This window comes from Capsicum annuum, chromosome 11, assembly GCF_002878395.1.
Source record: "Capsicum annuum cultivar UCD-10X-F1 chromosome 11, UCD10Xv1.1, whole genome shotgun sequence".
NCBI lineage: Eukaryota > Viridiplantae > Streptophyta > Magnoliopsida > Solanales > Solanaceae > Capsicum > Capsicum annuum.
Genome location: NC_061121.1, coordinates 55,831,106 through 55,858,475, shown reverse-complemented (window position 1 = coordinate 55,858,475; position 27,370 = coordinate 55,831,106). Strand labels below are relative to the sequence as shown.

Here is a 27,370-nt window from a genome sequence, read left to right as displayed (position 1 = left end):
TTCATATATACAAACATAATAAATTTTTGATTTTTAAATTTGAATATCTTTAAAAAATTCACAAAAAGTTTAATTTTTTTTCTAGCAAAATTCACTAATTTTTTCAATATTAACTATCACTCACTTTCAATTCAATTTAAATATTAATCCCAAAAAGAAAAGATTTCAAATTTAAATTTTTATTCAAAAAAAATAAAAAGAATTGAATTGAGGAAAAATAAAAATAAAAATAAAATAATAAGTGAAGGTGGGGGGGGGGGATGGAAGAGTGTTGAGGTGGGGTGTGGGGGATAGAAGGGGCTGGGGGTGGGGTGGGGAGGGGTTGGATGAGGTTGATAAGGTGTGGGGGATGGGGACGGGGCTGGGGTAGGGTGGAGGGGCTGAAAGGGGCAGGGGGTGGGGTGGGATGGGGCTGGGTAGGGTGTGGGGATGGGCTGGGGTGGTGTGGGAAAGGGATGAATGGGTGTTGGGGTGGGGTGGGGGGCTGAGGGTGGGGTGGGATAAGGCTGGGTGGGGTGTGGGGGTAGGGTGGGCTGGGGAAGGAAAAATATTTTTATTTTTTAAAATTATTTTTAAATTTTTAAAAATATTTTAAAATTACAAAAGATGGAGGAAAAAAAAGGACTTTTTAAAGTTTTTTTAGTATTTTTTTAATTTTAATATTATTTTTATTTTTTTAAATTATTTTAATGTAAAATTGACCCCCACTCGCACCCCCAGGTGAGTGACTACACTCTCTTTGTCCTAGTCACCATTTCAATGTCACATAGACAAGGTCAGCGGTCAAAGGGTGCAAAATATTGCTTTTTAATGGGTTCAAGGGTCCAAATAACAAGCATGTAAGTAGAAGTATCCAATTTACAAAACCGACATTGTACAGGAGTCCAGAAGGTCATTAGGCATCATCGTGTTATTTGAGGAACACCAATGCTTTTTCTGTGTTTTGGTAGGTGAGACATTAGATCTATTTTTCTGAGCGAAGAATTTGTTTGTAGGTCAATTAGCTACATCTATGTAGAGTCCAAACTATATCTAATATTTATCAGTGTCCTGTGCTCCGGTCTTTCTTCGAATCCCGCACATGGCGGGAACTTTAGTTTATTGGGCTGCCCTTTGAATAGTATCCTATTCTATAAACCATCAAATTACAGAGATATGGAGTCCCACTTAGTTTAGATGGAAAATTTGCCCCTGAAAAATATGAACATTTTGCTCAAAGCGAAGAATAACTTGGTAGAGGTAGAAATGGTGAGAGTAAATTAAATGATTGATTAAAAATCATTTCATAATATTCTTCTTGTTAAGCTGTTAAACTTTGGGGTTTTGTCTATCCTAATGGACTCTCAGTCTTGCAGATAGATACATAGTGGTTTGATAAAAATTGTCAACTTATCTGATGTAGAAGGAATATAAACTTGTTATGGGAAATGCAGTATTAATTTATAGTACCATCAAGTTGTATTATTGTAACGCTTGGTGTATTTAATCTTCATTTAATTGAACGGTAAATATTATTGTGATAGATTCGAGGCTTGGCATGGCCGGCACTGCAAGTTGGTTGGGTTGCGCAACTGGTTAATTTAGATAATCTGAAGTTTTTAAGCTTGAGAAAAAAATTTAACTGAACCATTTCTAAGAAAAAAACACCAATATTCATTTCCATTTCATCTTGCAGCATTTCTGTTAGGATCGAGAACCCGACTATTGCGGAATTTAGCCAAATAATGTTATAATGACAATAACAAAGACAATAACAAGTTGATAGTAACGGTACTTAAAGAAAAAATAAAGGAGGGATAAATTTAACGTGGTTCGGTCAGTGTGACCTACGTCTACGAGCAGAGAGGAACAACTTCACCATATCAACAAGAGTACAATAGAGAAATTACAAAATTAGAGTAGTCACTCTAATTAACCCAAATATCTCAAGAGAAAACCTCACAAGATTACTCCAAAATAATGGGCTCACACAAAGTATTTCCCAACACCAACTCTCCTAACTTAATACTCTAATAGGAAGGAAGAATAAATACAAGAGAATGAAAAAGAACTCTTGCGATTTGATGAATATTACAATTGAGAAAGAAGTCCTCTATTTATAGAGATGAAAATGGAGACAAGTAGCAACTTTGTTTGAACAAGAAGCAACTTGTTTGAACAAGTAGCAACCTTGTTTGAACAAGTAGCAACTTGTTTGAACAAGTAGCAATCTTGTTTGACAAGTCCAAAAAATAATCTTCCACAAGTATTTGATAGAAACTTTCTTTGACTAAGAGAGAGTGAATCAAACAAAGGCCACATTACAAATCTCCACCTTGGACTGAGTTTGGTTAGTATAATAAATTTTCTTCCTCCCCACAAAAGCCCGTGTGGGCAAAATCATTCTTCACAAACGGCAATCAAGCTCAAGCAAAGCTTGAACTTACTGACTGGAAGAGACTTTGTGAACATGTTTGCAGGATTGTCTCTAGTGTTGATCTTCTGAATAAAGACCTTTCCTTCAATAATAGATTCCCGAATAAAATGATACTTGATGTCAATATGATTCGTCCTCTCATGATACATTTGATCTTTAGTCAAGTGGATGACACTTTGACTATGACAGAAAACAATAATATCACCTTGGTGTGAACTGAGTTCAGCAAATAGACCCTTCAACCATAAGGCTTCTTTGATAGCCTCGGTCACTGCCATATATTCTGCTTCGGTAGCAGATAAAGCTACTACGTGTTGTAATGTAGCTTTCCAGTTGATAGCACAACCACCAATGCAAAACACGTAGCCAGTCAGTGATCTTCTTTTATCAAGACCACCTGCATAATCTGAGTCTACAAAACCAACTAAAGTGTTAGTATTTCTACCAAATTCCAAACATACGTTTGAGGTACCATGAAAGTATCTGAGAATCCATTTCACCGCCTGCCAATGTGCTTTTCCAGGATAAGTTATATACCGACTTACCATACTTACTGCATGTGAAATATCCGGATGTGTACATACTATTGCGTACATAATAATGCCAACTGAACTAGAATACGGTACATATGCCATAAAACTTTCTTCTTTCTCTGACTGCGGTGATTGAGCAGCTGATAACTTAAAATGAGCAGCAAGAGGAGTACTTACTGGTTTAGCTTCTTTCGTTGCAAACCTCTCCAAAACCTTCTCCAAGTACTTCTTCTGGGTCAAAAATAGCCTGCGGGCTTCTCGATCTCTTCTAATCTCTATGCCAAGGATTTTCTTAGATTCTCCCAAATCTTTCATTTCAAATTCACTTTTCATCTGACTTTTCAAATTATGAATTTCTATCAAATCCTTAGGAGCAATAAACATGTCATCAACATATAATAGTAAGTAAATGAATGAACCATCATTTAACTTTCGAAAGTAAACACAACTATCATACATGCTTCTTGAATAACCATGACCCTACATAAAGGAATCAAACCTCTTGTACCACTGGCTTGGAGATTGTTTTAATCTGTACAAGGATTTCTTTATCAAGCAAACATGATCTTCCTTTCCTTCAATTTTAAGTCCTTCAGGTTGATGCACATGTATTTGTTCCTCAGGTTCGCCATGTAAGAAAGCTATCTTAACATCAAGCTGTTCTAATTCCAAATCATGCATGGCAACTAAGTCAAGCAAGACACGAATAGAGCTATGTTTAACAACAGGTGAGAAAATATCATTAAAATCAACTCCTTGTACCTGACTATAGGCCTTTGTAACTAATCGTGTCTTATACCTTGCATCTTTAACCACTGCAATTCCATCTTTTTTCTTGAAGGCCCATTTGCAACCAATGATTCTACTTCCTGACGACGGCTTCACAAGATACCAAGTACCATTTTTATGAAGAGATTTAATTTCTTCATTCATTGCAATCAGCCATTTGGCTGAATCAGCACCAGAAACTGCTTCTAAATAATTTGATGGTTTTTCGATTTCTTTAGTTTCCTGTGCAACTGAAAAAACAAATGCAACATAATCTTTATACCTTTCTGGTCTGAGAATTTGTCTTCTTGGTCTATGTGTTGCTATGGAATACTCATTTGGTTCAACTTCAGAAGTCACAACTTCTGGCTCAACTTCTAGATTTTCAACTTATTTTGTTCCACTGTTAATGATGAGCTTGGCACAGAAGGTATGCCAAGCTCAAACTTCACCTGTTCATACACATCATGCTCTTTGTTCTTGGTACAAGAGCTAGAAGACTCTTTTCTAGAATGTAACGTGGAGGATTCATCAAAAGTTACATCTCTGCTAATTATAAATTTTGGTGACTTGGGATCAGGGCACCAAAGTCTATATCTTTTCACTCCAGATGCATAACCAAGGAAAGTATATATTTTAGCCGTTGGCTCTAATTTTCCATCATCTACATGCATGTAAGCAGGACAACCAAAAGCTTTTAAGTTAGAATAATTAGTAGGTGTACCTGACAATATTTCCTCCGGAGTCTTGAAGTTCAAAGGTGCAGAAGGAGCACGGTTGATAAGATAACAAGCTGTAGAGATAACCTTAGCCCAAAAAGCATTTGTCAACCCAGCATTTGAAATCATACAATGGGATCTTTCCAAAAGAGTCCTGTTCATCCTTTTTGCAACACCATTTTGTTGAGGTGTCATCCTCACAGTGTGATGTCGAGCAATTCCTTCTTTTTTGCAAAATTCGTTGAACTCGTCATTACAAAATTCCAAGCCATTATCTATTCTAAGCTGCTTGACCTGTTTTCCGGTTTGCTTTTCAATCAAAACTTTCAATTGTTTGAAAGTTAAGAAAACATCACTTTTGTTTTTTCAGAAAATAAACCCAAACCTTCCTTGAATAATCATCAATGAAAGTTAAACCTTTTGATGGGGTACGGGAAGGACCCCAAAGATCTGAATGAATGTAGTCCAAAGTACCTTTTGTTCAATGAACTGCTGGAGATTTGAAGCTGACTCTTTTCTGCTTTCCAAACACACAGTGTTCACAGAACTCCATTTTTCCAATACTTTGTCTACACAGTTGTCATGCCCCAAAATCCCATCGGGTCGGACTGGCACCCGAAGCCGAGAAGGCCCGGGAGAACCCGTTCAAATACCTGTACTTTCACTTACATGTCACTAAAAATTTGGACAGCATTTCGTTGCATATAGAAGGGTCTAATTACCTGTATTAGCACAACATGCACAAATATAAATATATATAATACTTGGCCGTCGGGGCCACCACATATACAAATATAACATCACTATATAAACTTCCATGACTTTACCCTTCCTTATGTCTACAAAGCCTCTAGGATATACATAACATAACTAGGGTCGGGACAAACCCCCGTCCACGCATGACTCCTGTACAATAACAAAACATAAGGGACCGACTCGGAAAGCTCCGAAGCAAACTGGAGCTCACCAACAATAGCTGTATGAACTGGCTCCTATTTATGCTGTGAATGAGCTGAAGCACCTGTGCCTACAGCATGAAATGCAGGTCCCCCGTGAGGGACATCAGTACGAAATATGTACTGAGTATGTAAAGCTGTAAATAATCATATGTGGTATGGGGGATCAAGAAAATCAGACGCAAGTGAATAAATCATAATAGAAGTGAGCCACACTTCATAAACACTTTTAGGATCATTTACATTATCTTATCATTAATCTGAATTGGGTTCTTGAATTCAAACACATTTGTGGAACGGTATACATTCGTTCATTTCATTCTTTACAATTATCATTCGCCATTACCTCCTCCTCCCGAACCTCCAACCACCTAACAATAATCAATACTGTACCGTACTATGACCATTAGGCTGCCCCCAGAACATATCAACTGTAATCATATCAAATATCGGGATCGGCCCATGCTAGGCTTAAGCCCCTGAGCTACCACCCACACGTATATCAAGTAACACACATAAGAGATCTTTCCAATAACTTAGTTCAAAAGCTTTTGAGATTATTACATTAGTGTTCATGCCAATATAGTACCGTTGGAATAATGATACATCAATAGGAACCAAGTAATAGACTTTCTATACAATAACGATGTAATAAAGACTCATTGGTACATCAACAATGTGTTTCGGAATCATCAATATCACAACAATGAAATAGGAGCCTTTTGGTATATCAATGAAACATTTTGACACTTTATAGAATGGAAACAACTTCGTTGGTAATGTAGAACAATACATATTTTTGGACAACCTCGGAATCTTACTTGATGGAACATTGGTGTTTTCATGCCAAAGAACATCGTTAGAGTATGCTTTACCTACCTCGTTGTAGATTCGGATACCAATTCAACACAACTTCTCGCCTTTACAAATCACTTATCTACAATGAAATGTTTGGCATCTAGTATTAGCAACCCAACACCACAATTCTCTTCCATAATTCCATACAACCAATATTTGCAAAGCATTCCAAAAACCAACTTGAACAATTGGTTTATGTGTATACATATATATAATCATCATTTCAATACCACATCATCACACCAAATCCCTTCACAATTCAACATAATCCAACTATGCACAAGAATAATCCAACATCATTTCCAATCATCTTTCAACAACAATCAAATAACATACTTCTTATGCTCACATGCATATATATATACATATCCATATAAATAACACCAACATAATTTACATCCTTACCATAAAATGGTCCTTTTGATTTCGAAGTCCTGTTGGCATAAATAAGGGGTCCTTCTCGAAGCCCTCGAGACGGTGAACACAACTACGGAATCAATTTGGATTTTCTACGGTTGAATCACAAGATAATTGGAGTTGAACTTAGGCTAGGGTTTCTTATTCTTCAATAATTTGGATGATAAATGATAGATATGAGGCTAAGTATATGTATATAATGACCAATTTTCGTCCATGAGGTGATGGAAAATGACCATATTGCCCTTAAAATTTAAGTAAATCTGAATCTGTCCATGGTGGACTGTTTTGATAGGCTAAAGTAAATCGACCATAACTCTTTGCTCCGATATCGGATTTGGGTGAAATTGGTATCGTTGGAAAGATAATTCAAAGGGATTTCATTTAATATAAAGTAGGACACCCAGTTCATTCTGTAAAAGGAGTTATGATCATTTGAAGTTGACCCTAAAAATCTATTTTGAGAGGCTGAAGTAAAACGAGTATAACTCATTACTCAGATGTCGGATTTGGATGAAACCAATTGCATTGGAAAGAATACTCAAAGATCATTATTTTAATAGGTGGAAGCTCTCCCAGTTCATTATATTAAGGGAGTTATGATCGTTCAAAGTTGACCCAAAAAAATGGCTGGCCTTAGTAGTTTGTGTGCAGGAAATTTTCCTGCACATTTACTATTCCCAATATACCGGCCACCGTTTTATAGTTTCGAACATGCTCGATTATATCCAAAACCTATCCGTTTTTGGAAATCTTTATATCGTTGGAAAGCTTATTCAATAACCTTCGTATGGAACCATCGACGGGCGAATTCCAGTATAAATAAAATAAAATAAAATTAATTCCATATAAATAAGACCAATACACGTACTTGAATACGCCAATATATGTACTTGAATACGGGGTGTTACAACAGTAGACCTCTTTTGTTGAGGATGGAAAACCCTTTTTCACTCATATGTCCCAATCGCATATGCCACAATTTGGTGATATTGGGATCAAGTTGATTTGAAGTAGAAACTGCAGCAACACCTGTAATAGTGGATCCTAATAAAGTGTACAACATACCTGATCTGTGTGCTTTCATGATCACAAGAGCTCCTGAAGATACTTTCAAAACTCCACCTTCACCTGTGTATTTACACCCAAGAGATTTTAGAGTGCCCAGTGAAATGACATTTTTCTTCAAGTTGGGAACATATCTAACATCCGTGAGAGTTCTCACCACACTATCATACATTTTAATTCGGACTGTACCTTTACCAAAAACCTTACAAGGGGTATTGTTATCCATCAAGATAACTCCACCTCCAACAGATTCAAATATGTTAAACAAATCCCTAATGGGACACATATGATAAGAACAACCCGAATCCAAAATCCACTCACCGTTAGATTTAAAACTATTATTAGTTGCTAAGAATATTGTTCCTTCAGACTCATCAGCAGCTACACTTGCTTCGACAGAGTCAGCATTTTGGTGCTCATTTTTGTTTTCCTTACGGTTTTCTTTGTTTTTTAACTTATAGCATTCAGAAATGAGATGACCTTTTTTATGACAGTATTTGCACACAACATTTCTAGGTTTAGACTTTGACCTTGATTGAGACCTCTCACTATTTGATTCTTTCTTATTAGATCTACCTCTTACAAATAATCCTTCCCCATGGGCTGCGTACTTTCCCCAGTAATATCTCTATCTATCTGTTTCTTTGTTTTTAAGATAGTTTTGATTTCTCTGTAAGAGATTATCCTTTCTATAAAGCATAGTATCTCTAATATGCTTAAATGATTGGGGGTAAGGAAATAAGTAATAAGACGGCTTGGTCTTCATCATTAACTTCAGCATCTATATTACTCAAATCCATAAGAATAGAATCAAAATCATCAAGATGTGAGAGTATAGAGGTACCTTCTACCATACGAAATGTGTAAAGCTTTTGCTTCAGGTAAAGTCGATTTTCCACTGTCCTCTTCATATACAAGGCTTTTAGTTTTTCCCACATGCCTTTCGCTGTGGTTTCTGCAGATACTTCACGTAAAACCTCATTTGAGAGATTTAGAATAATACCTGATTTTGTCTTATTATCTATGATGGCAAATTCTTCGTCCGTCATTTTTTCCGGCTTCTTTTGCTTTCCTTCTAGTGCCATATCTAAGCCATCCTGAATTAAGATAGCTTCCATCTTTAATTGCCACATACCGAAGTTTACACTTCGATCAAATTTCTCAACGTAAGTGTTTGTTATAGTCATTTAGGCTACTGAAAAATAACCTGGTTAGATCCGGCTCTGATACCAATTTGTTAGGATCGAGAACCCGGTTATTGCGGAATTTAGCCAAATAATGTTATAATGAAAATAACAAAGACAATAACAATTTGATAGTAACGGTACTTAAAGAAAAAATAAAGGAGGCACAAATTTAACGTGGTTCGGTCAGTGTGACCTACGTCCACGAGCGGAGAGGAACAACTTCACTATATCAACAAGAGTACAATAGAGAGATTACAAAATTAGAGTATTCACTCTAATTAACCCAAATATCCCAAGAGAAAACCTCACAAGATCACTCCAAAATAATGGGCTCACACAAAGTATTTCCCAACACCAACTCTCTTAACTTAATACTCGAATAGGAAGGAAGAATAAATACAAGAGAATGAAAGAGAACTCTTGCAATTTGATGAATATTACAATTGAGAAAGAAGGCCTCTATTTATAGAGATGAAAATGGAGACAAGTAGCAACTCTGTTTGAACAAGAAGCAACTTGTTTGAACAAGTAGAAACCTTGTTTGAATAAGTAGCAATCTTGTTTGACAAGTCAAAAAAATAATCTTCCACAAGTATTTGGTAGAAACTTTCTTTGACAAAGTGAGAGTGAATCAAACAAAGGCCACATTACAATTTCTAAAGTCAAAAAAGATGCAAATCCCATTGCAAGACATACAACTTGAGAAGTCGATAAAATGAGTAGAATTTTACTACCAATTAAATAAGCCTTTCCGTTAAAAAGGTTTCTCACATCGACTTACACTACCATGAAGAGGGTACACAAGCGGCATAGAAACTTGTAGGAGCAAATTCTAGCAGACTGATAACTCTGGTCATACATCGTTAGCCTATCATATTGATCGACTTTAATAATTTGATCTAAAACCCATTCTTGATACAATACTAGTTTTACTAACTGTAAGAAGTAACCTAACAACAAGGAAGATTCCATGATACAAGCTTGTAACATTACTGGATTCACATTGATCCATTGTCTATCATGCATCAATAAGTCTGATGTTGAAGGTATTAGGATGAATCTGCCACATATTTAGGGCTGCATATTAGCCGATTTAGAAGTTACTTGCAGGACGACCAGATTAATGAGTTAATTGAAAAATTTGGCTGTAAGAAGTGGTCCATTATTGCTAAGTTATTGCCTGGTCGCATTGGCAAGCAATGCCGGGAAAGCTTAGTTTCCAACTTTACTTCAATCTGTTGCTATGAAATAGTTTGTATTTATTCTAATGAACTCCCACTCCATACTATTAACCTCTGCTTCCAAGCCAAAAAGAAAAAGTTAAAAATGAAAAATGAAAGGAAAAAAAAGAGGTACTAGCCTATTAGGGTGTACCTTCTTCATGGTTGCTACATCGGTACATGAGTTTGGTCTGGTGAAAGTCTACTGATTGGCACACTGACTGCCACAGTGTGCTGCCCCAAAACTACATAAACTAAAAACTTGGAAGACGGGTGCACTGACCGGCGCAACGCAACATCTCCTGTCCAGCTAAAATTTCTTAATTTTTTTCTTTTCATATTCTAGGATAATATGAAGCAAAAACGCAAGAAGTCAACGTAATCATTGTTAGCAAGCCTATGAGGATGGCAAACTGACAACAATTACATAACTTTCCAAGATTTGGATTAACAAGATGACCATATTGTGAATGAGAATATGACAACTCTTGCTCTCAGTAATGACAATTTAATTTCTTCTTTAAGCTCTAATGAAGCTAGCTCACAAGTGAAAGAGGAGTCGCTACTTGTCCAGATTAAAGGTTAGAAGTAATTTCATTTTATTCTTTATTGTTTTTTGTTATTATTACTTTTGATTAAAGCTAGTTGATTGTTAAAATAATAGATACTTCGACCGGAGAGGTTACAACTCGAAAGATGCAAGTAGATCGAGTTTGAAACTTAGAAAAAAGTAAAAAAGTCATGGTGAAACTCAATAGAGATGGACAAGGAAGCGATAATGGTTCAAAATTGCTTGTGAGATTTCTTGGTAGACCTTCTCAAAAGTCCGTATTTTGTCCCATATCAGTTGTGAGATGGTATAGGATGCCAAAAGAGAACAAAGAAGTAATGTGGCGGCTTATTGAGGTAACTACCTAACGTTATTGTCATTTAAATAGTTTTTTTGATATATATTGATTTATGAATACAAACATTTTTGAAGGAGCATTTTGGGTTTGATTATGACGTTAGAGTTCATTGGGTGATGTAATGTTTACGCGATAGGTAGAGGTCCTTTAAATATAAGTTACGTAATGAAGACTTCTACCCCAATAAAAGTAAAGAAGAGCTACTTGATAAAACTCTCAAGAACGTTGATTCTGTTGTTGATTGAACTGCTTTTGTGCATCACTATTATGATGAGAAGATGGAGGTAGTTGTTCTTGATAATTTGACTGCACCCTGTTTTACATGACTACTGTCGAGACTAGCTCTGTTGCATCAAATTTTTCATGATTTTTTATCAGATTTCCAGTTATGGAACAAATGTTCAAGAAAATCAGGTTTCTCATTTCAGGACGTAAAAGTGTAATCATCTCATAGTTATCGATCCTAGATCCACTTTTGCTTTTATATTTTATAGGAGTTAAAAAACTACATCTAGAATAGACAATGCACCCACAACCAGTCAACAGTATGTAGGGAATCAACATTTGAATAATTTTCAACCAAATGCTAAACCGTTGACGAGAAATTTATCGGCAAATCTCACACTATGAGATACTTGTAAATGGAAGTCTTGCTTACAACCTCTTTAAACAAGAAGCTCTATTGCTAATAAGAAAACAACATAGATAGTAGCTTAATGTTTTCCTCGGCCACCACCTAGCTTAGGACCTTTTGACCACCAAGCTTACACAATGGACCTAGAATAAGGTTTCTTGGTGGTACGTCGCCTCTTCTTAGAAGCTTCTTGTGCAATATCTTTCTTGTGTTGCTTTGTATACATAGTTGTTCAAGTAAGTTTGGATGGCTTCATCTTGTTGTGGAAGTAGTGTTTGCATTTTGAGTTGACGAATAAGAACACCTAAGAATTTGAACGAATAAATCTATTGCCTCTCCAGGGTAAATCTTGGCACCACTGAAATGACAAAGTTTTGTCTTGAAAATCATGGTTGATTGCTATAGCGAGCCGCCGCCCCTTATAGTAACTCAATGCTCTTCTGCTTTTATATAAGAGCAAGATGGAGTAATGATTTTTAAAGATCTTTTAAGTGTTTCAGAGGTTATCTATGAAGTGTAAATGTTGTTCAATATCGTCATTACTATGTTGTAACTTTCAATTTCCAAATCACTTCTTGTGGCCGTATCCAAGTTATCATTATTGCCATGGCATACAAAACGATACAAATACTTTATTGAAGTGCCTGATTGCAATGTGGGCTTGCCTTTACCCTATAAGCCAACATTCAGATGTAACAACTTTTGTTTTAGAATTCTGTGGTTAGAGTTGTTGATTTCTTTAGTGAACAAAAACCTTCTGCAAAATAATTTTTGAAGCACCAAGTAACAATAGACAGCGGGAAGATGTGAATTTTATATCTACGGAGAATTGCTTGAATTTTATATATTGCTTCAATTGCAGACAATAAATAGATACAACCTTTTGGAAAATATTATTTTTTACCTATTAGGTGGATATATTTACTGGATAATTATTTGAATTAATACCCAACTCCATTACAGAGAAGTCTTATTGATACGAGTATATCTCATTTATCTATTTTGCCTGTAGGATAAAATATTGGAGCATCTACCTGAAGATCAGGAACTTGCTTGTGTTCCTTTGAAGATACTAGCTCATCCTAACAACGCCATTGGAAAAGTGTACGGATCTGAGCATTCTGGATGTGTGCGTGGTTTAGGTGGTGATGTTTATCCTTTGAAAGATTTGGAATGTCTAGAAATTCAATTAGTCATGTGAATCTTGGTAGCTCTAGCAGTATATCTCGTCAACGTGTTGAAGACCTTGAGAAGCAAGTAGAAATCTTGGAAGAAAAGTTGATCGGATATGAAGAGACCGAAGAAAGGCTTGTGGAGACCGAGAATCAGCTTGTGCAAAATGAGAATCACTTGGCAACTCTTCATATGTTTTTAAAGCTAAATTTGGTAGCGAGTTGCCTATTTTCAACTAATCTTCTTAGCCTTTAGTATATTTTGAAACAAACGAGATAAATGGTGTTTCTTTGAATATTCAAGATTTGGAGCTTATATTTTGTGACAATATATTGAACAACTTTGATCATTATGTTACAATATTATTAATATGAATCTTTTATGTATAATTGGTCAATTTATGAGTGAATGTATCATTATTCAGGAATTAGTATCAATTTATTAGGATATATTTAGCAGGGAAATAATTGCACTATGTATATATATTTTATTTTAAAAAAAGCTAGAAATTTTTGCCACGGTTGAAACCGTGGATAATTAGGAAAAATAGTTATAATTCTTAAGAAAACTGAGGATTTTTGCCACGGTTAGAACCGTGGCTAATTTATATATGGTAGCAAAAAAAATGAACATTAGCCACGCCTACATTAGCCACGGTTTGTGTATAGGTAAGTATGATTTCTTGTGTGCAAATTTACCCATGAAATGACCGTGGCTAAATGCATTTGAAAATCGTGGCTAGTGAAATGTTACCACGATCATTAAAACCCTGGCTAATTTGCTGGCGACACCCTTGTTGGGCACGCTTCCAACCGTGCCTAAATAACCGTGGCAGAATGGTTTAGCCACGGTTTGCGTACTATATAGCCACGATTTTGCATGTTGCTAAAAAACATTTTTTTTGTAGTGTTAATAAGTAATATATATATATATATATATATATATATATATATAGTACTATTTTTAACTCTTTACACCAATAGTGTTTGCTTTTGTCTTAGTTTGTGTGATGGTAATTGATTGTGCATGAAATTTTAAAAGATTTTTTTTGAAATTTATGATGTAAAACAAGAAAAATATGACAAAATGCATGCCTCGAATAGGGATGTGTCCATACCAGGTTGACTTGGTTTTTTCAAATATCAAACCAAATCAATGGTGGAGATTTAAATCTATAAACTAAATCAATAAAATTGGATTTTCAAGTCTTGGGTTTTCTGGGATTTTTTTGGCTTTTCAATAGCTTCATACAAATCATATTTGTGCTTCACAGGATTAATTTTTTTTATTTTCTTAAATTTTATATCAAGTCAAACTAGTACAATCAAATTGAAACGAAGAATATATAAATTAATATCGAGAAAAAGTGTAATATGAAAAAAGAATAAAGGAAATATATACAGAGAAACCAATTAATAACATGAAGGAGTAGGTAGTCATTAGGATAACTAATCGATGACTTTATCTAGTACTCATCTCCTCCCTTCCATCCAGTTGCTCACCTAATATATTACGCATGTTCACTTAGCAAATTAATGATTCAGATTTGTTTTGCTAAACCACAATATTTTAACCACGGTTAATACCTTCAGGCTCCATTTCCTCAACTACCTACTAAATTTGTTACACTATTCCCTCTTTGAAAATTGAAGATTCAGTTTTATTTGTCAAACACAAAAATTAACCGTCAATAACTATCTATTTTCTACTCCTCAATCACAATGACCTTTCTCCGAACATCAAGTAATTTTAGATCAGATAAAGAAGAAGACGAGCATCAGATGCCCTGATAAGATTACAAAATTTTGCAAATTCAAGTGAAAGTAGAACAATTGACCAGTAAGTTTTTAACCCATTAACTAGGCTAGAATGAAAAAATAATAATTTATTTTTGCAAAAAAGGAACAAGAAACCTATAGGCCAGCCATGAGAGCATTTTTGGCATCAAATTTCACCACACTTCAGAAAATCGTCATCTCGACATACATACCCACACGTAGGAGGAAGATGCTACTTCTGGTTTGACTTGGAATTGTCATTATTTGAAATTCTTGAAGACTGCGTAAGGAAAGGAAGACGAGTTCTTTTTTAGCGGTTGAAGAGAATGAGGGAGAACAGAGATAACTTACATATTAACTGTGGTAAAAATGTTGTTGTTTAGCAAAACAAATCTGAACGCTTAATTTTTTAAGTGAACACGTGTAACACATTTAATGTGCATATGGAAGAAATGGAGGAGATGAGTACTGGAGGGGAGCCGCGTTCGATAATTTTTTTCCCTAACAACTATGTATGAAATTATGTACGTGTCATTTTCAAGCCCAAACAAAAATATATCAATAAATTTATTACTGCATGAAATTTCAACTTGTTTGAACACTTCTCCCATACCTTTTATTAATAAACAAATTTTAAGTCATTCTTCCCTTCGCTTTTTCTCAGTATTCCTTCCTCATTTCTTTCCTAGGTAGAATCCAGTTGAGAATCAATTAAGAAATATTCCGATCAATAAATTAAAATAGTTAGTGGATAGATATCGACTATAAATCATCTATATTCATTTTGTTCTATCAGATCCATTTGCATACACGTTGAGATGGGCGTAAAATGGGACGAGGCAAAATTGGAGGAGATTGAAGCGAATAAACCGGTGAGAATGAAGATCACGGAGCCAAAGACACCATATCATCAACCCAAAATTGATGATGATGATAATTTTGAGGAACATTGCAATGGAAACGATGAAATGGATGCATCATGTTCAAGTAAAAGTAGATCTTATGATCCTCATAAGGATGATGACTATCATGATGTTCATATGGACCATGATAATGATAATGATAATGATGACGATGAAGATGAGGAGGAATCAGAGAGGAAAAGGAATTTCATAGAGCATAGAAGAGGTCATTATGATGAATATAAGAGAATCAAAGAGCTGCAAAGAAATGGATCCCTTCTAAAAGAATTTCCTGTCGATGATGATGATGATGGTGATGATGATGGTGTTAAAGGTATAATTGATGAAGAAAAGGAAGACACTTCTTTGTAGTCATCTTATTTCATGAACATTTCTGTGCTTTCCTGTTTTCTGATTAATCATTTGATATCTGAAGTTTACATAGTATTAGATCTTGTGTCAGATGTATAGGTCAACCTTTTGGTTGAATGTATTTTGCCTTGCCAGTAGACCTATGTTGAACGAATATGAAGTTCATACTGATATGCCTAATTTAGTAAATTCATTAAAGAGGTAAAACGCTTTCTAGCGAAAGACGTTCTCCATTTCGATCTCGATCAAGACATGAATTTTGCTGTCATGACACTATTGTTCGTGAAAGTGCTTTTTCGTTTCTTTTTTTCTTTTTTCATGTGTATATTTTTCTTGCAAGTTGTATGGTTTATCTCCCTTTAGATGTCAAGTGTTGCCATGCCTTTTTGCTAGAGAAATGAATTATTGATGTTATGAGATCACAATAGTAGAAGATGTGTTTCCGTACTACCCAAAAAAGTGTGAATTCTATGGTAACTTTTTTGGCAGATAATAGGTAAAAACTTACGCGTATCCGGTGTATGATTAAGTGATTAAATTAAATAAAATACTAGAAAATTAATCATGGTTAAATAACATAAACTTTAAATTCAAACACATATCATGCATGTATTGGCTTGGTGTATACACCGGGTGAGTGTAAGTTTTAACCTAATAATACATGCAGATTCTACATATGCGGAAAATCATATTTATTACTATGTGAATTTTTTTTATAGTAACTTAATTTAACACTATTTATGATGTATCGATACGTTCACTTAGGAGGTGAAATGCTTTATATCAAAAGGTTAGTAGATCTCATCTCAAGACATGAATGTTGTCGTCATGACACTGTTTTCGACGAAATGAAGCTGTTATTTCTAACTTTTTAATATATTATAAATATCTTTAGCTTGTCAATGGTTGTAGTCACTTTTTGCTTATAAGTACTATGAGATGTTGAAGATGTGTTAAGAGTTATTTTAGTAAACAATAATTTTTTATGGTTTGTTAATAGTTATTTGTTAACATCCATTGAAACAAAATATTTGATACAATAAACACAAGGAACTCACGAAATGGCACCAAAACAGTCCACTCAACAAGGCACAAACCGAGGACCCTTTGAGAGCTAGTTTCGGCCAACAACAACAATACGAGTTTGACAAGATAACAAGGTGTAAATGACACCCGAAACAGCAGCAACAATGACAATAAGATGATAACAACTTGACAAGAACAACAAGAACACGTCAACAACAACTCACGGCTTTACTAGAAACAAGAACAATGGTTACAAGTCACAAATATTAACAAGATTACAATAAAAGTAAAGGGATAGATAGATTGACAAAGGAGTGTATAAACCCTAAGAACTAAAGAGTATGTTAAACTCTAAGACCCTTAACACCTACACAAACTATCATCAATCTTTTATGAAGACACACGAGAAAGGTTACCTCCTCTAGCACCAACGTTTCTCACAACACTTTGCAACACACAAGTGATATCCTCACTTGTGACCAAGTTTCAATTTTGCCTCAAGGAGAGAGGACTTTGGTGTTTCAAGTTTCAAGTTCTTACAACAATAAACAATTAAGGAAAGAAAACCCTCACACTAAACCTTATATAGTCTATTACATAAAATGTAAATTGTCCAAAAGACCCTTAATGACTAAGAGGGCGTCTCTCTAGTGTAGAGTGGGGCAGCTTTGCTGCTTCTTTGGCCCTTGTGACACTTCAATGTTGCTCTTCCTTGGACGGATCCTTTGCTGCACTTGCGCACATGTTGATCTTCATAGTCACACTTGTATCAATATTATCAATGTGAAGATGCAGAATTAATGAAATAGTAAAATGTAGAAGAGAGTTTTAGAGCTCCATAACTCTAGATCGCAACTAAATTTACAAATGAGAAAACCTTAGAAAATGGTAAAGACAGAAAGAGAAAAACCAATTCTTATTCAATTGGAAAATATCTGATGGATCGCTTCTAGAATAGTCCAAGTAACTATTTATGTACACCAATACATTGAAAAGAGAAAAATACAAGAATTGAGAATTAATCAAATTGGGCCCGGATGTGAGTTGTAAGTTGGGCTATTTCTTGAGTTGGTTGGGCCAATATTAACACCTCTCCTCAAGATAAAGGGTGTAAGACTTCCAACTTACGGAGAAGAGAATGATGATGAGGACCAGACAAAGGTTTAGTCATTATATCAGCCAACTGAGAATCAGAGAAAATATGATAAAGTGAAATAATATCTGCAAGAAGGTAATCCCGAACATAATGACAATCAATTTTAATGTGTTTTATACGCTCGTGAAACACAGGGTTCTTAGCAATATGTAGAGCAGCTCGACTGTCACAGAATATAGGCATAGAAGAGATAAAAGGTAAACCCATATCAACAAATAGATGGATCATCCATACAACTTTAGCCACAACTTTGCGTGATTCCCTATAATCAGCCTCAGCAAAAGAAAGAGTAATAGTAGGTTGTTTCTTGCTTTTCCAAGAGATGGGACAGTCACAAAAAATAATAAAGTAACCATTTACTAATCTTCCCAACAATGGATAGGCAGCCCAGTCAAATTCAGCATATGTAGAAAGTGAAAAAGTAAAGGAAGAAGGTAAGAATATACCCTGATCAGGAGAATTTAAGAGGTACCTTAAAACATGTAGACCAATATTCTTGTGAGGAACACATGGGTGATAAAGGAACTGACTTAGATGCTGTACAATAAAAGAAATATCAGGCCTAGTGTATTGGAGAAAGTTGAGCTTTATAACTAGGCTCCTGAAAATGGAAGGATCAGGAAATGGATCACCCATGTCAGGGGTTAACTTGACAGAAGGGTCCAAATGAGAAGCAATAGGAGTATAGTAGGAACAATAAAATTCTTCCAACATATCTGAAGTGTACTTATGTTAATGCATGAGATAACAAGAACCATGATAGATAATCTCCAATCCCAAAAATTAATGGACTAAACCCAAATCCTTAATCTTGATAGGCTTATCAAGAAAAGTCTTAAGGTTTGTCATTTCAGGAATGTCAGAACCAACCAATAATATATCATACACATAAACCACCAGAATAACCAAAGAATTACCAGAAGACTTAGTAAATAGTGAGTATTTTTTCTAGCAATGTAGCCTCTAAAGGAAAGAGCTTCAGACAATTTGGAAAACCATTACCTGGAAGCCTGTTTGAGGGCATACAAATACTTCTTGATTTTACAAACTAAAGAAGTTGCACATGAAGAGGAAGAGGTGATCTCAAGACTAGGAGGGATCTTTATATAAACTTCCCCATAAAGATTCCCATATAAAAAAGCATTATTAATATCCAGCTAGAAAATAGTCCAATGATTTTTGGCAGCAAGAGATAAGAGACACTTGGCATTGGTTAGCTAAACCATAGGGAAAAAATTCTCATGATAGTTAGTGCCCTATCTTTGAGTATTACCTCTAATAAATAGTTTGGATTTATATATTTCAATAGTACTATCAAAACTTTGTTTGATTTTATACACCCACTTATAAGGGATGGCCTTCTTATTAGAAGGAATAGGAACAATGTCCCAAGTGTGGTTGTCTTCAAGAGCTTTAAATTCTTGTTGCATGGACTCTTTCTAAGTAGGACTAGAGGTGACCTGATAAAACTGAGTTTTATGCATGTGTAAGTCAGTATTAGACACCTTAAAATTGATATGAAAGAGAGGAAAACTAGGTTGAACAGAATAACAAACATAATCTGAAAGATGAGTGAGAGGATGGGATGATCTGGTGCTCCTTCTAGGAGGAACAACTAAAAAAGAAGGGACAGATACAACAACATGAATAGAAGAAGGGGAAAGAGGAGGAACAAATGAAGAAACTGGAAGGTGATGTACTACAGTTGGAGAAAAGTCAACAAAAAGAGGAAGAGGAAATGATGAAGTTGAGGTAGATGAATGAGTGGGGTAAGATAAAAAATATTCATGAAATATAACATCTCTAGAGTAAAAAATGGAAAAATTTGAAAGATTGAGCAATTTTTAACCCTTCTTACCACAAAGATAACCTAAGAAGATACTAGGGTAGGATCTGTGTTAAAGTTTGTCTCTATGAGGTTTAGGAAAACTACATAAGAAAGACATCCAAAACTCTTCAAATGTTCATAGGATGGAGAAATGCTATTCTGTTTCTCAAAAATGGACATTTTATCTAGTACAACAGATGGAAATTTGTTGATCAAATAAGTGGCAGTCTATACACAGTCACCCCAATATTTTAAGGAAAGTTTGGATAAAAAAAGTAAAGTCTAGAGACTTCTAAAAGATGTTTGTGTTTCCTTTCCACAACACCATCCTGTTGAGGCGTGTGTGGGATGGTAGTTTGGTGAAGGATACCATTGGTTGATAAGAAAGTTTAAAGATTAGTATGAAGACATAATTCAAAAGCATGGTCTGATTTAAAAGTTTGAACTGAAGAATGAGAGTGAACCTTGATCATAGCAACAAAGGCCTTGATTACAGAAGATACACTAGACTTTGAAGATAATAAATGAGTATAGGTGACTAGTAAAGTCATCAACTAAGGTCAAAATACATCTAAAACATTGTATGTTTGGGTGTGTTAAGGACCCCAAACATCTATGTAGACTAGTTGGAAAGGAGAAGAAGAATGGGTAGAAGTGGAAGAAAAAGGTAATCTGTGTTATCTTGCTTTAGGATAAATATCACAGGTAAAAATTTGTGTATTAGAAAATTTTCCAGATACAAAATTAATAGATTTCATTTTGTGATAGGGTAGATGACTTAATCTTTGATGCTAAAATAAATCATTGTTATTCAAACTAATATTATTTACATAAGAAGGGGGAGAATTATTACAAGAGATTGAATTAAGAAAACTAGAAGAAACATATGTAGTTGGTAGATCAGTAGAAGCTATGTTGATATAGTATAGGCCATTAGCAGCTCTACTAATTTCCAACTGCCTCTTCGGAGAAAGGCTCTGCAAAATACAATTTGGATTTGGTAAAAAATGCATTGCAATTAAACTGAGAAAGAAGTTTATGTACAAAAAATAAAATTAAAGTGAAGGGAAGGGACTAATAGTACATTGTGTAAGGTCATGTCTTCCCTGAGATATATTGATCCAGTAGACACAACCTTAATTTTGTACCCATTAGGAAGGGTAATTAAAAGGGGTATAACTAGAGGAGTTAAGTTGTGAAATAGGGCTTTGTATGGTGTCATGTGGTTTGTTGCTCCAGAATCAATTATCCAAGGGTTTTGACCTAAAGTGAGCACAAAAATAGCATGAAATGCAATAGAATTAACAGCAGGGTGATGGAACACACTACAAAGTATGCAAACTCTGCACTTTCATGATTAGGTGTAATATGACTAGCAGAAGGAGAATTGATGGTAGAGTTATATCTAGTTTCTGCAAATGTTGATAGTGTTGGAATTGATCCTTGGTTAACTCGTAATCTCCATCATCAAGTTTTAAGGAGAAAATTACAGGTTCTGCAAGATGGCTATCAGACTGAATCAAGGAAACAAAATTTTTGTCCTTTGTAAACTTAAAGTCTAAAGGATATCTATGGAGTTTATAACACTTTTCAACAAGATGACCAGATTTCTTGCAATATTTAAAAAATAATGATGAGGGAGGGATAATATTAGATGATGATAAGGTCCTTCAATGATCAAATTGGTAGTTACCAATAGGATTGGAGTTATAGCTTCTTTTGGAGTCATTTGGAACTGGGGATGTGGAATTTCTTTTGGGTTCAAACTGGAATCTCTGAGTGTAACCTCTACCATAAGAATTCGTATTAGAAATTGCATGAAATGAGGCTGAATTATTTGAGAAATTAAAGATTGGAGTAGATGACTCCTTTTGTTTCACAACATGTTGCAGCATAGCATAAGAGCTACCGATGGAAGGTAATGTGGGCATCACCAGTATATTGCTCTTACAACAGAGTATTCATCATTTAGCCCACTGAAGAAGCGAAACAACTTTTGTTGTTCAAGAAACTTTCCCAAAGATCTACATTTACAAAAAGGACCAATATAAGAGGTATTTATTTCATCCCAAAGGCTACATGTCCTTGTAAAATAATATGCTATAATTGAAGATCTTTGGGTGGTGAAAGTAATTTCTTTTCGAATTTGAATATATTTTGTCCCATTTGATTGAACAAACCTCTCAGTAATATTAGACAAATTATATTTAGCAGTATTAAAATGCATAACACTAGTCGCTACTTTAGGCGAAAGAGAATTAGTAATCCAGGCAATAACCATGTCATTAACTTTTCATAAAATAGGAAATAAGGTGAACTAGGGGCAGGTTTGGGACATGACAATATTGTTTTTGGCGGAAATGGTAGTTAACATATTCTTTCGCCAAATAACAAAGCCAGTGCCATCAAATTATGGAGATACTAAATGAGCTCCAGGATTATCTGAAGGGTGAATATAAAAAAGATGAGTTGGAGAAACAATAAACTCATCGAAACCCCTACTGTTATTTATGGTATTAGTGCCTATATCTGTCATCTAAGCATTAGACTACAAAACAATGTGACTGTGCACAAGCTATCAATGTACTGACACGCTGAGTAATCTAAAAACAAGTAGTGATTTTATACAAAATAAATGAAAGCCGTCATAAAAATATATTATTGCAAAATAGTTCAAAACGACATGGGTATAGTATAGTGATTTATCAACAATAATGCAACACTGCTGAGCTAAGTGGTACACCTTACAATTTTCACCACTGTCAAATCCCGATTACAGTCAAGACTTGAGTATCAGTGAAGAGAGAAGAACAGACAAGATAACACAGCAGAGTGCCTTCATCCCATCAAATTCGTGTGTCAGGGTTGGGCTCAAGATCACAAAGCAGGGATCCTAACCACTTGTCCAGAATGAGGAATATACAATATTAGGTACACAAGATCACATAGCATGGTACCAAGTTTCCCGTGTCGGCAATCCACAGTTTCCAGCATAGAGTCATTTGGCTCGTGCTTTCTTGGGGTAACCACCCATCTCACATAAAATCAATCACATATCATACTCTGTGGGTTATCATCATACCCGACTTGCAAGTCATTGGTATCACATCAATTGTTCAACTTCTTATGTCATTTACATCATGCACATACACAAGACTTTCACCCGCAACAACACATGTATAATGATTTCTCAACATATAATAGTTCAAGAAGTTTTATTATTTATGTGTAACATCATATCAATTGCAAAACTCCTGCTCTCATTAGTTTAACATAAGTATAATATGGGGTATAATACATTATCATGGGGGATTTAAAGAATTCACAATTCATACACATCACACCCTTTTGAAGTTTGGATCACATGTTCACAATTCAACCATTAGAATACATTCAAACAAATAACCCCCTGATATTTCAATATTTCTTTCAAAATCATATCTCAAAAAATGTTATTGATATCAAATGAAAATCCCACTTGTAAAAAAATATATATGCTAGTATAAGTTTAAAGCCTTGCATAAATTTTTTTCAAAACATGCCTATGAAATTTAGGACAACCTCACGTACCTTTATATGCGAAATTAGCGGGTGCTTCTTGAAGCCTACGATTTGGTGATTCCAAATCTCCAATTTGTTTTTAATTCCCACGGTTGAATCTTGAGTTACTTGAGATTGTTGTTTGAATCCCTAGAGAGAGTCCTTGATACTTTTGGTGAAAAATAGGGTTATGTTGCTCAAACATACCCTAAATCTATTGTTTGAACGTTTTAAGGGGTTTGGGAAAAGTCAAGAATGCCCCTATTAAGTTCTGTACGATGCTGAAAAAAATAAACTGGAAGCCGATTTAACAAGCAATCGCGATGCGCCACTATCATGGTGGCTTGCTGGAAAATAACGAATGGGAATTTGATGGCCTCCACGACGCGGAGCCATCGCGTTGTCCCGCTGGATGGGACGTGGAACTTCTTTGCGATGCGCCACTATCGTGGAGTCCCACTGGAATTTGACAATTATAAATTAAGCCCTCCCCACGACGCGCCAAAAGCCAGAATGGCGGTGATTTACGACTAGAACTTAAATTAGCCATAAATTCTTGGCCGGTCATCCGAATTAGGCAAATCTTACATCGTTGGAAAGCTAATTCAGTCATCTACGAAATAAAAAGTTGAAATCTAAGTAATTCCACAAGAATTAGATATAAATCATTCTAGAAGCTAAGTTTTGGTATTTTAGGGATGAAATTTAGCTAGGAAAAACTTTGGGGTGTTACATTATCCCCCTTGGGATTATTCGTCCCCAAATGATAACTCGAAACATAGATAGGCACGATTTCAAAAATACCAAGTCATAAAAAGAATAAGGCAAGGATTGTACCTTCCATTCCATTATTTGCTGGATCAAAAAGGCTTGGGTATCTAGCTCTCATGTTGTTTTCTGATTCCCAAGTTCTTCAACTTTCTGATTTCTCCACAATACATTAACAAAGACTATCTCTTTTTGCTCCTTAATTTTCTAATTTGACGATCTAAGATTGCTACAGGCTCTTCTTCATAAGACAAAGAGTCTACCACTTTGATTTCTTCAACAGGAAACACTATGAAATGGTCTCCTATGCACTTTTTCCACATGGCTATGTGGAATACCAGGTGAACAGAACCCAAATTTGTAGGCAACTCTAACTCATATGCAACTCCACCTATTCTTCTTACAATATGGTATGGTCCTATATGGAGAGGACTCAATATAGATTGCCTAGACTCTGCGTTTGATATATTCTCTTGAGAAGTTGGGGGACGGTTCATATTAGTCCTCAGAACCGGAGGGGGACTGGTCGGGACTCCCAGAGTATGGACGGGCTCAGATCTATGTGCTCTATTACGTGTCCTCATCTCGTAAGAGGGACGAACCTCATCTGACTGAGCATTCTGATCAATAACACGACGTGGAGGCATAGTTGTTTTTTTGAAATATAAGAGATCATTAATTAGAGGACAGATTAGACTCCAACACATGAACTAAATCACAAAGAGGGGAAATATTCCTAAACGCCTAGTAGCCCCCCGCTTATAAGAGTGGCGCGCTACATACCCATATACAAGACTCTACCCGATGCGATTTTACAGATATCGTGGGACTATAAACCATGCTCTGATACCAAGTTTGTCACGATCCAAACTGAGGCCCAGGCCGTGATGAGTATCCTGAACCGTGAAGTCCCGAAACACCCTTCTCTATCTGATAATCATACACAACATTCATGTAATAGAGATAATGCAAAAATATAAGTAACAACGAAACCATGGTCATAAGTCTAATTTAAATCAATAGTGGAAAATGGAATCTAACTCCATCTATCAACACTTGGAAACCGTCAGTGAAATCTCTACAACATGACTAAGGCATCAACTATTTGAAAACTGGGACAAAGCCCCTAGTAGACCAAAACCATACTGAATAATGAATGCCTAAGAGGCTAGGCCTTCCGATGCGAAGAAGGCTCACCAACTGAACTCTGCAAACTTTGTCTGAAGACTTTACTGAGTATCTGGACCCCTAGATTGTGCCTCAGAACCTGAAAGGAGGAGGGTGGTCAGCACAAATGTACTGGCACGCAGAGTAATCCAAAAATAAGTAGTGATATTTATACAAAATAAATGAGAGTCGTCATAAAAATATATTATTTCAAAATAGTTCAAAATGACATGGGCATAGTATAATGATTTTTTAACAACAATGCAACACTGCTGAGCTAGGTGGTACACCCTACAATTTTCACCAACTGTCAAATCCCGATTGCCATTAAGACTTGAGTATCAGTGAAGAGAGAAGAACACACAAGATAACACAGTAGAGTGCCTTCATCCCAATCAAATTCGTGTGTCAGGGTTGGGCTCAAGATCACAAAGCAGGGCTCCTAACCACTTGTACCGAATGGGGAAGACATAATATTAGGTACACAAGATCACACAGAATGGTACCAAGTTTCCTATGTCGACAATCCACGGTTTCCAACATAGAGTCATTTGGCTCGTGCTTTCTTGGGGTAACCATCTATCTCACATAAAATCAATCACATATCATACTCTATGGGGTATCATCATACCCGACTTGCAAGTCATCGGTATCACATTAATTGTTCAACTCTCATGTCATTTACATCATGCACATACGCAAGACTTTCACCCACAATAACACAAGTATAATGATTTCTCAACATATAATAGTTCAAGAAGTTTTATCATTTATGTGTAACATCATATCAATTGCAAAACTCCTGCTCTCAGTAGTTTAACATAAGTATAATATGGGGTATAACACATTATCATGGGGGATTTAAAGAATTCACAATTCATACACATCACACCCTTTTGAAGTTTGGATCACATGTTCACAATTCAACCATTAGAATACATTCAAACAAACAACCTCCTGATATTTCAATATTTCTTTCAAAATCATATCTCAAAACATGTTATTGATATCAAACAAAAACCCCATTTGTAAAAATATATATATATACTTGTATAAGTTTAAAGCCTTGCATAAATTTTTTTCAAAACATGCCCATGAAATTTAGGACAACCCCGCGTACCTCTATATACGAAATTAGCAGTGCTTCGTGAAGCCTACGATCTGGGAATTTCAAATCTCCAATTTGTTTCAAATTTCCATGGTTGAATCTTTAGTTACTTGAGATTGTTGTTTGAAGTCCTAGAGAGATTTCTTGATACTTTTGGTGAAAAATAGGGTTATGTTGCTCAAACATACCTTAAATCTATTGTTTGAACATTTTAAGGGGTTTGGAAAAAGTGAAGAATCCCCATAGTAAGTTCTGTACGACGCTGAAAAAAATTAAACTGGAAGACAATTTAACAGGCCACCGTGACGCGCCACTGTCGTGGTGGCTTGCTGGAATATGACAAATGGGAATTTGATGGCCTCTGCAATGCGGAGCCATCACGTTGTCCCACTGGATGTGACGTGGAACTTCTCCGCGATGTGCCACTATCGTGGAGTCCCACTGGAATTTGACGATTATAAATTAAGCCCTCTCTACGACATTCCAAAAGCTAGAATGGCGGTGATTTACGACTAGAACTTAAATTAGCCATAAATTTTTGCCCGGTCATCCGATTTAGGCAAATCTTACATCGTTGGAAAGCTAATTCAGTCATCTACTAAATGAAAAGTTAAAATCTAAGTGATGCCATAGGAATTAGATATAAATCATTCTAGAAGCTAAGGTTTTGTATTTTAGGGACGAAATTAGCAAGGAAAAACTTTGGGGTGTTACAATATCAAAATCACACAACAACTGAAAAATGAGCTAAAAATCAGTTATCACCCTTCTTCACAACCTAAAGAAGTAAGGCCTTCATATGTAGTATCTCCGATAAAAAAAAGGCAGAAACCATCATAGAAGCTAGAAAGTCGTCAGAAAAATCATC

At 35.5% G+C, this 27,370-nt stretch overlaps 1 protein-coding gene across 1 annotated transcript; it reads left to right on the top strand.

Annotated features, from left to right (window-relative positions):
- Positions 1-14,439: 14,439 nt before the first annotated feature.
- On the top strand, positions 14,440-16,177 carry LOC124888671 (protein phosphatase inhibitor 2-like). Its single transcript, XM_047399660.1, has one exon. It carries the CDS (start codon positions 15,454-15,456, stop codon positions 15,907-15,909), a length of 456 nt encoding a protein of 151 aa, XP_047255616.1. The 5' UTR covers positions 14,440-15,453; the 3' UTR covers positions 15,910-16,177.
- The last annotated feature ends 11,193 nt before the right edge of the window (positions 16,178-27,370 follow it).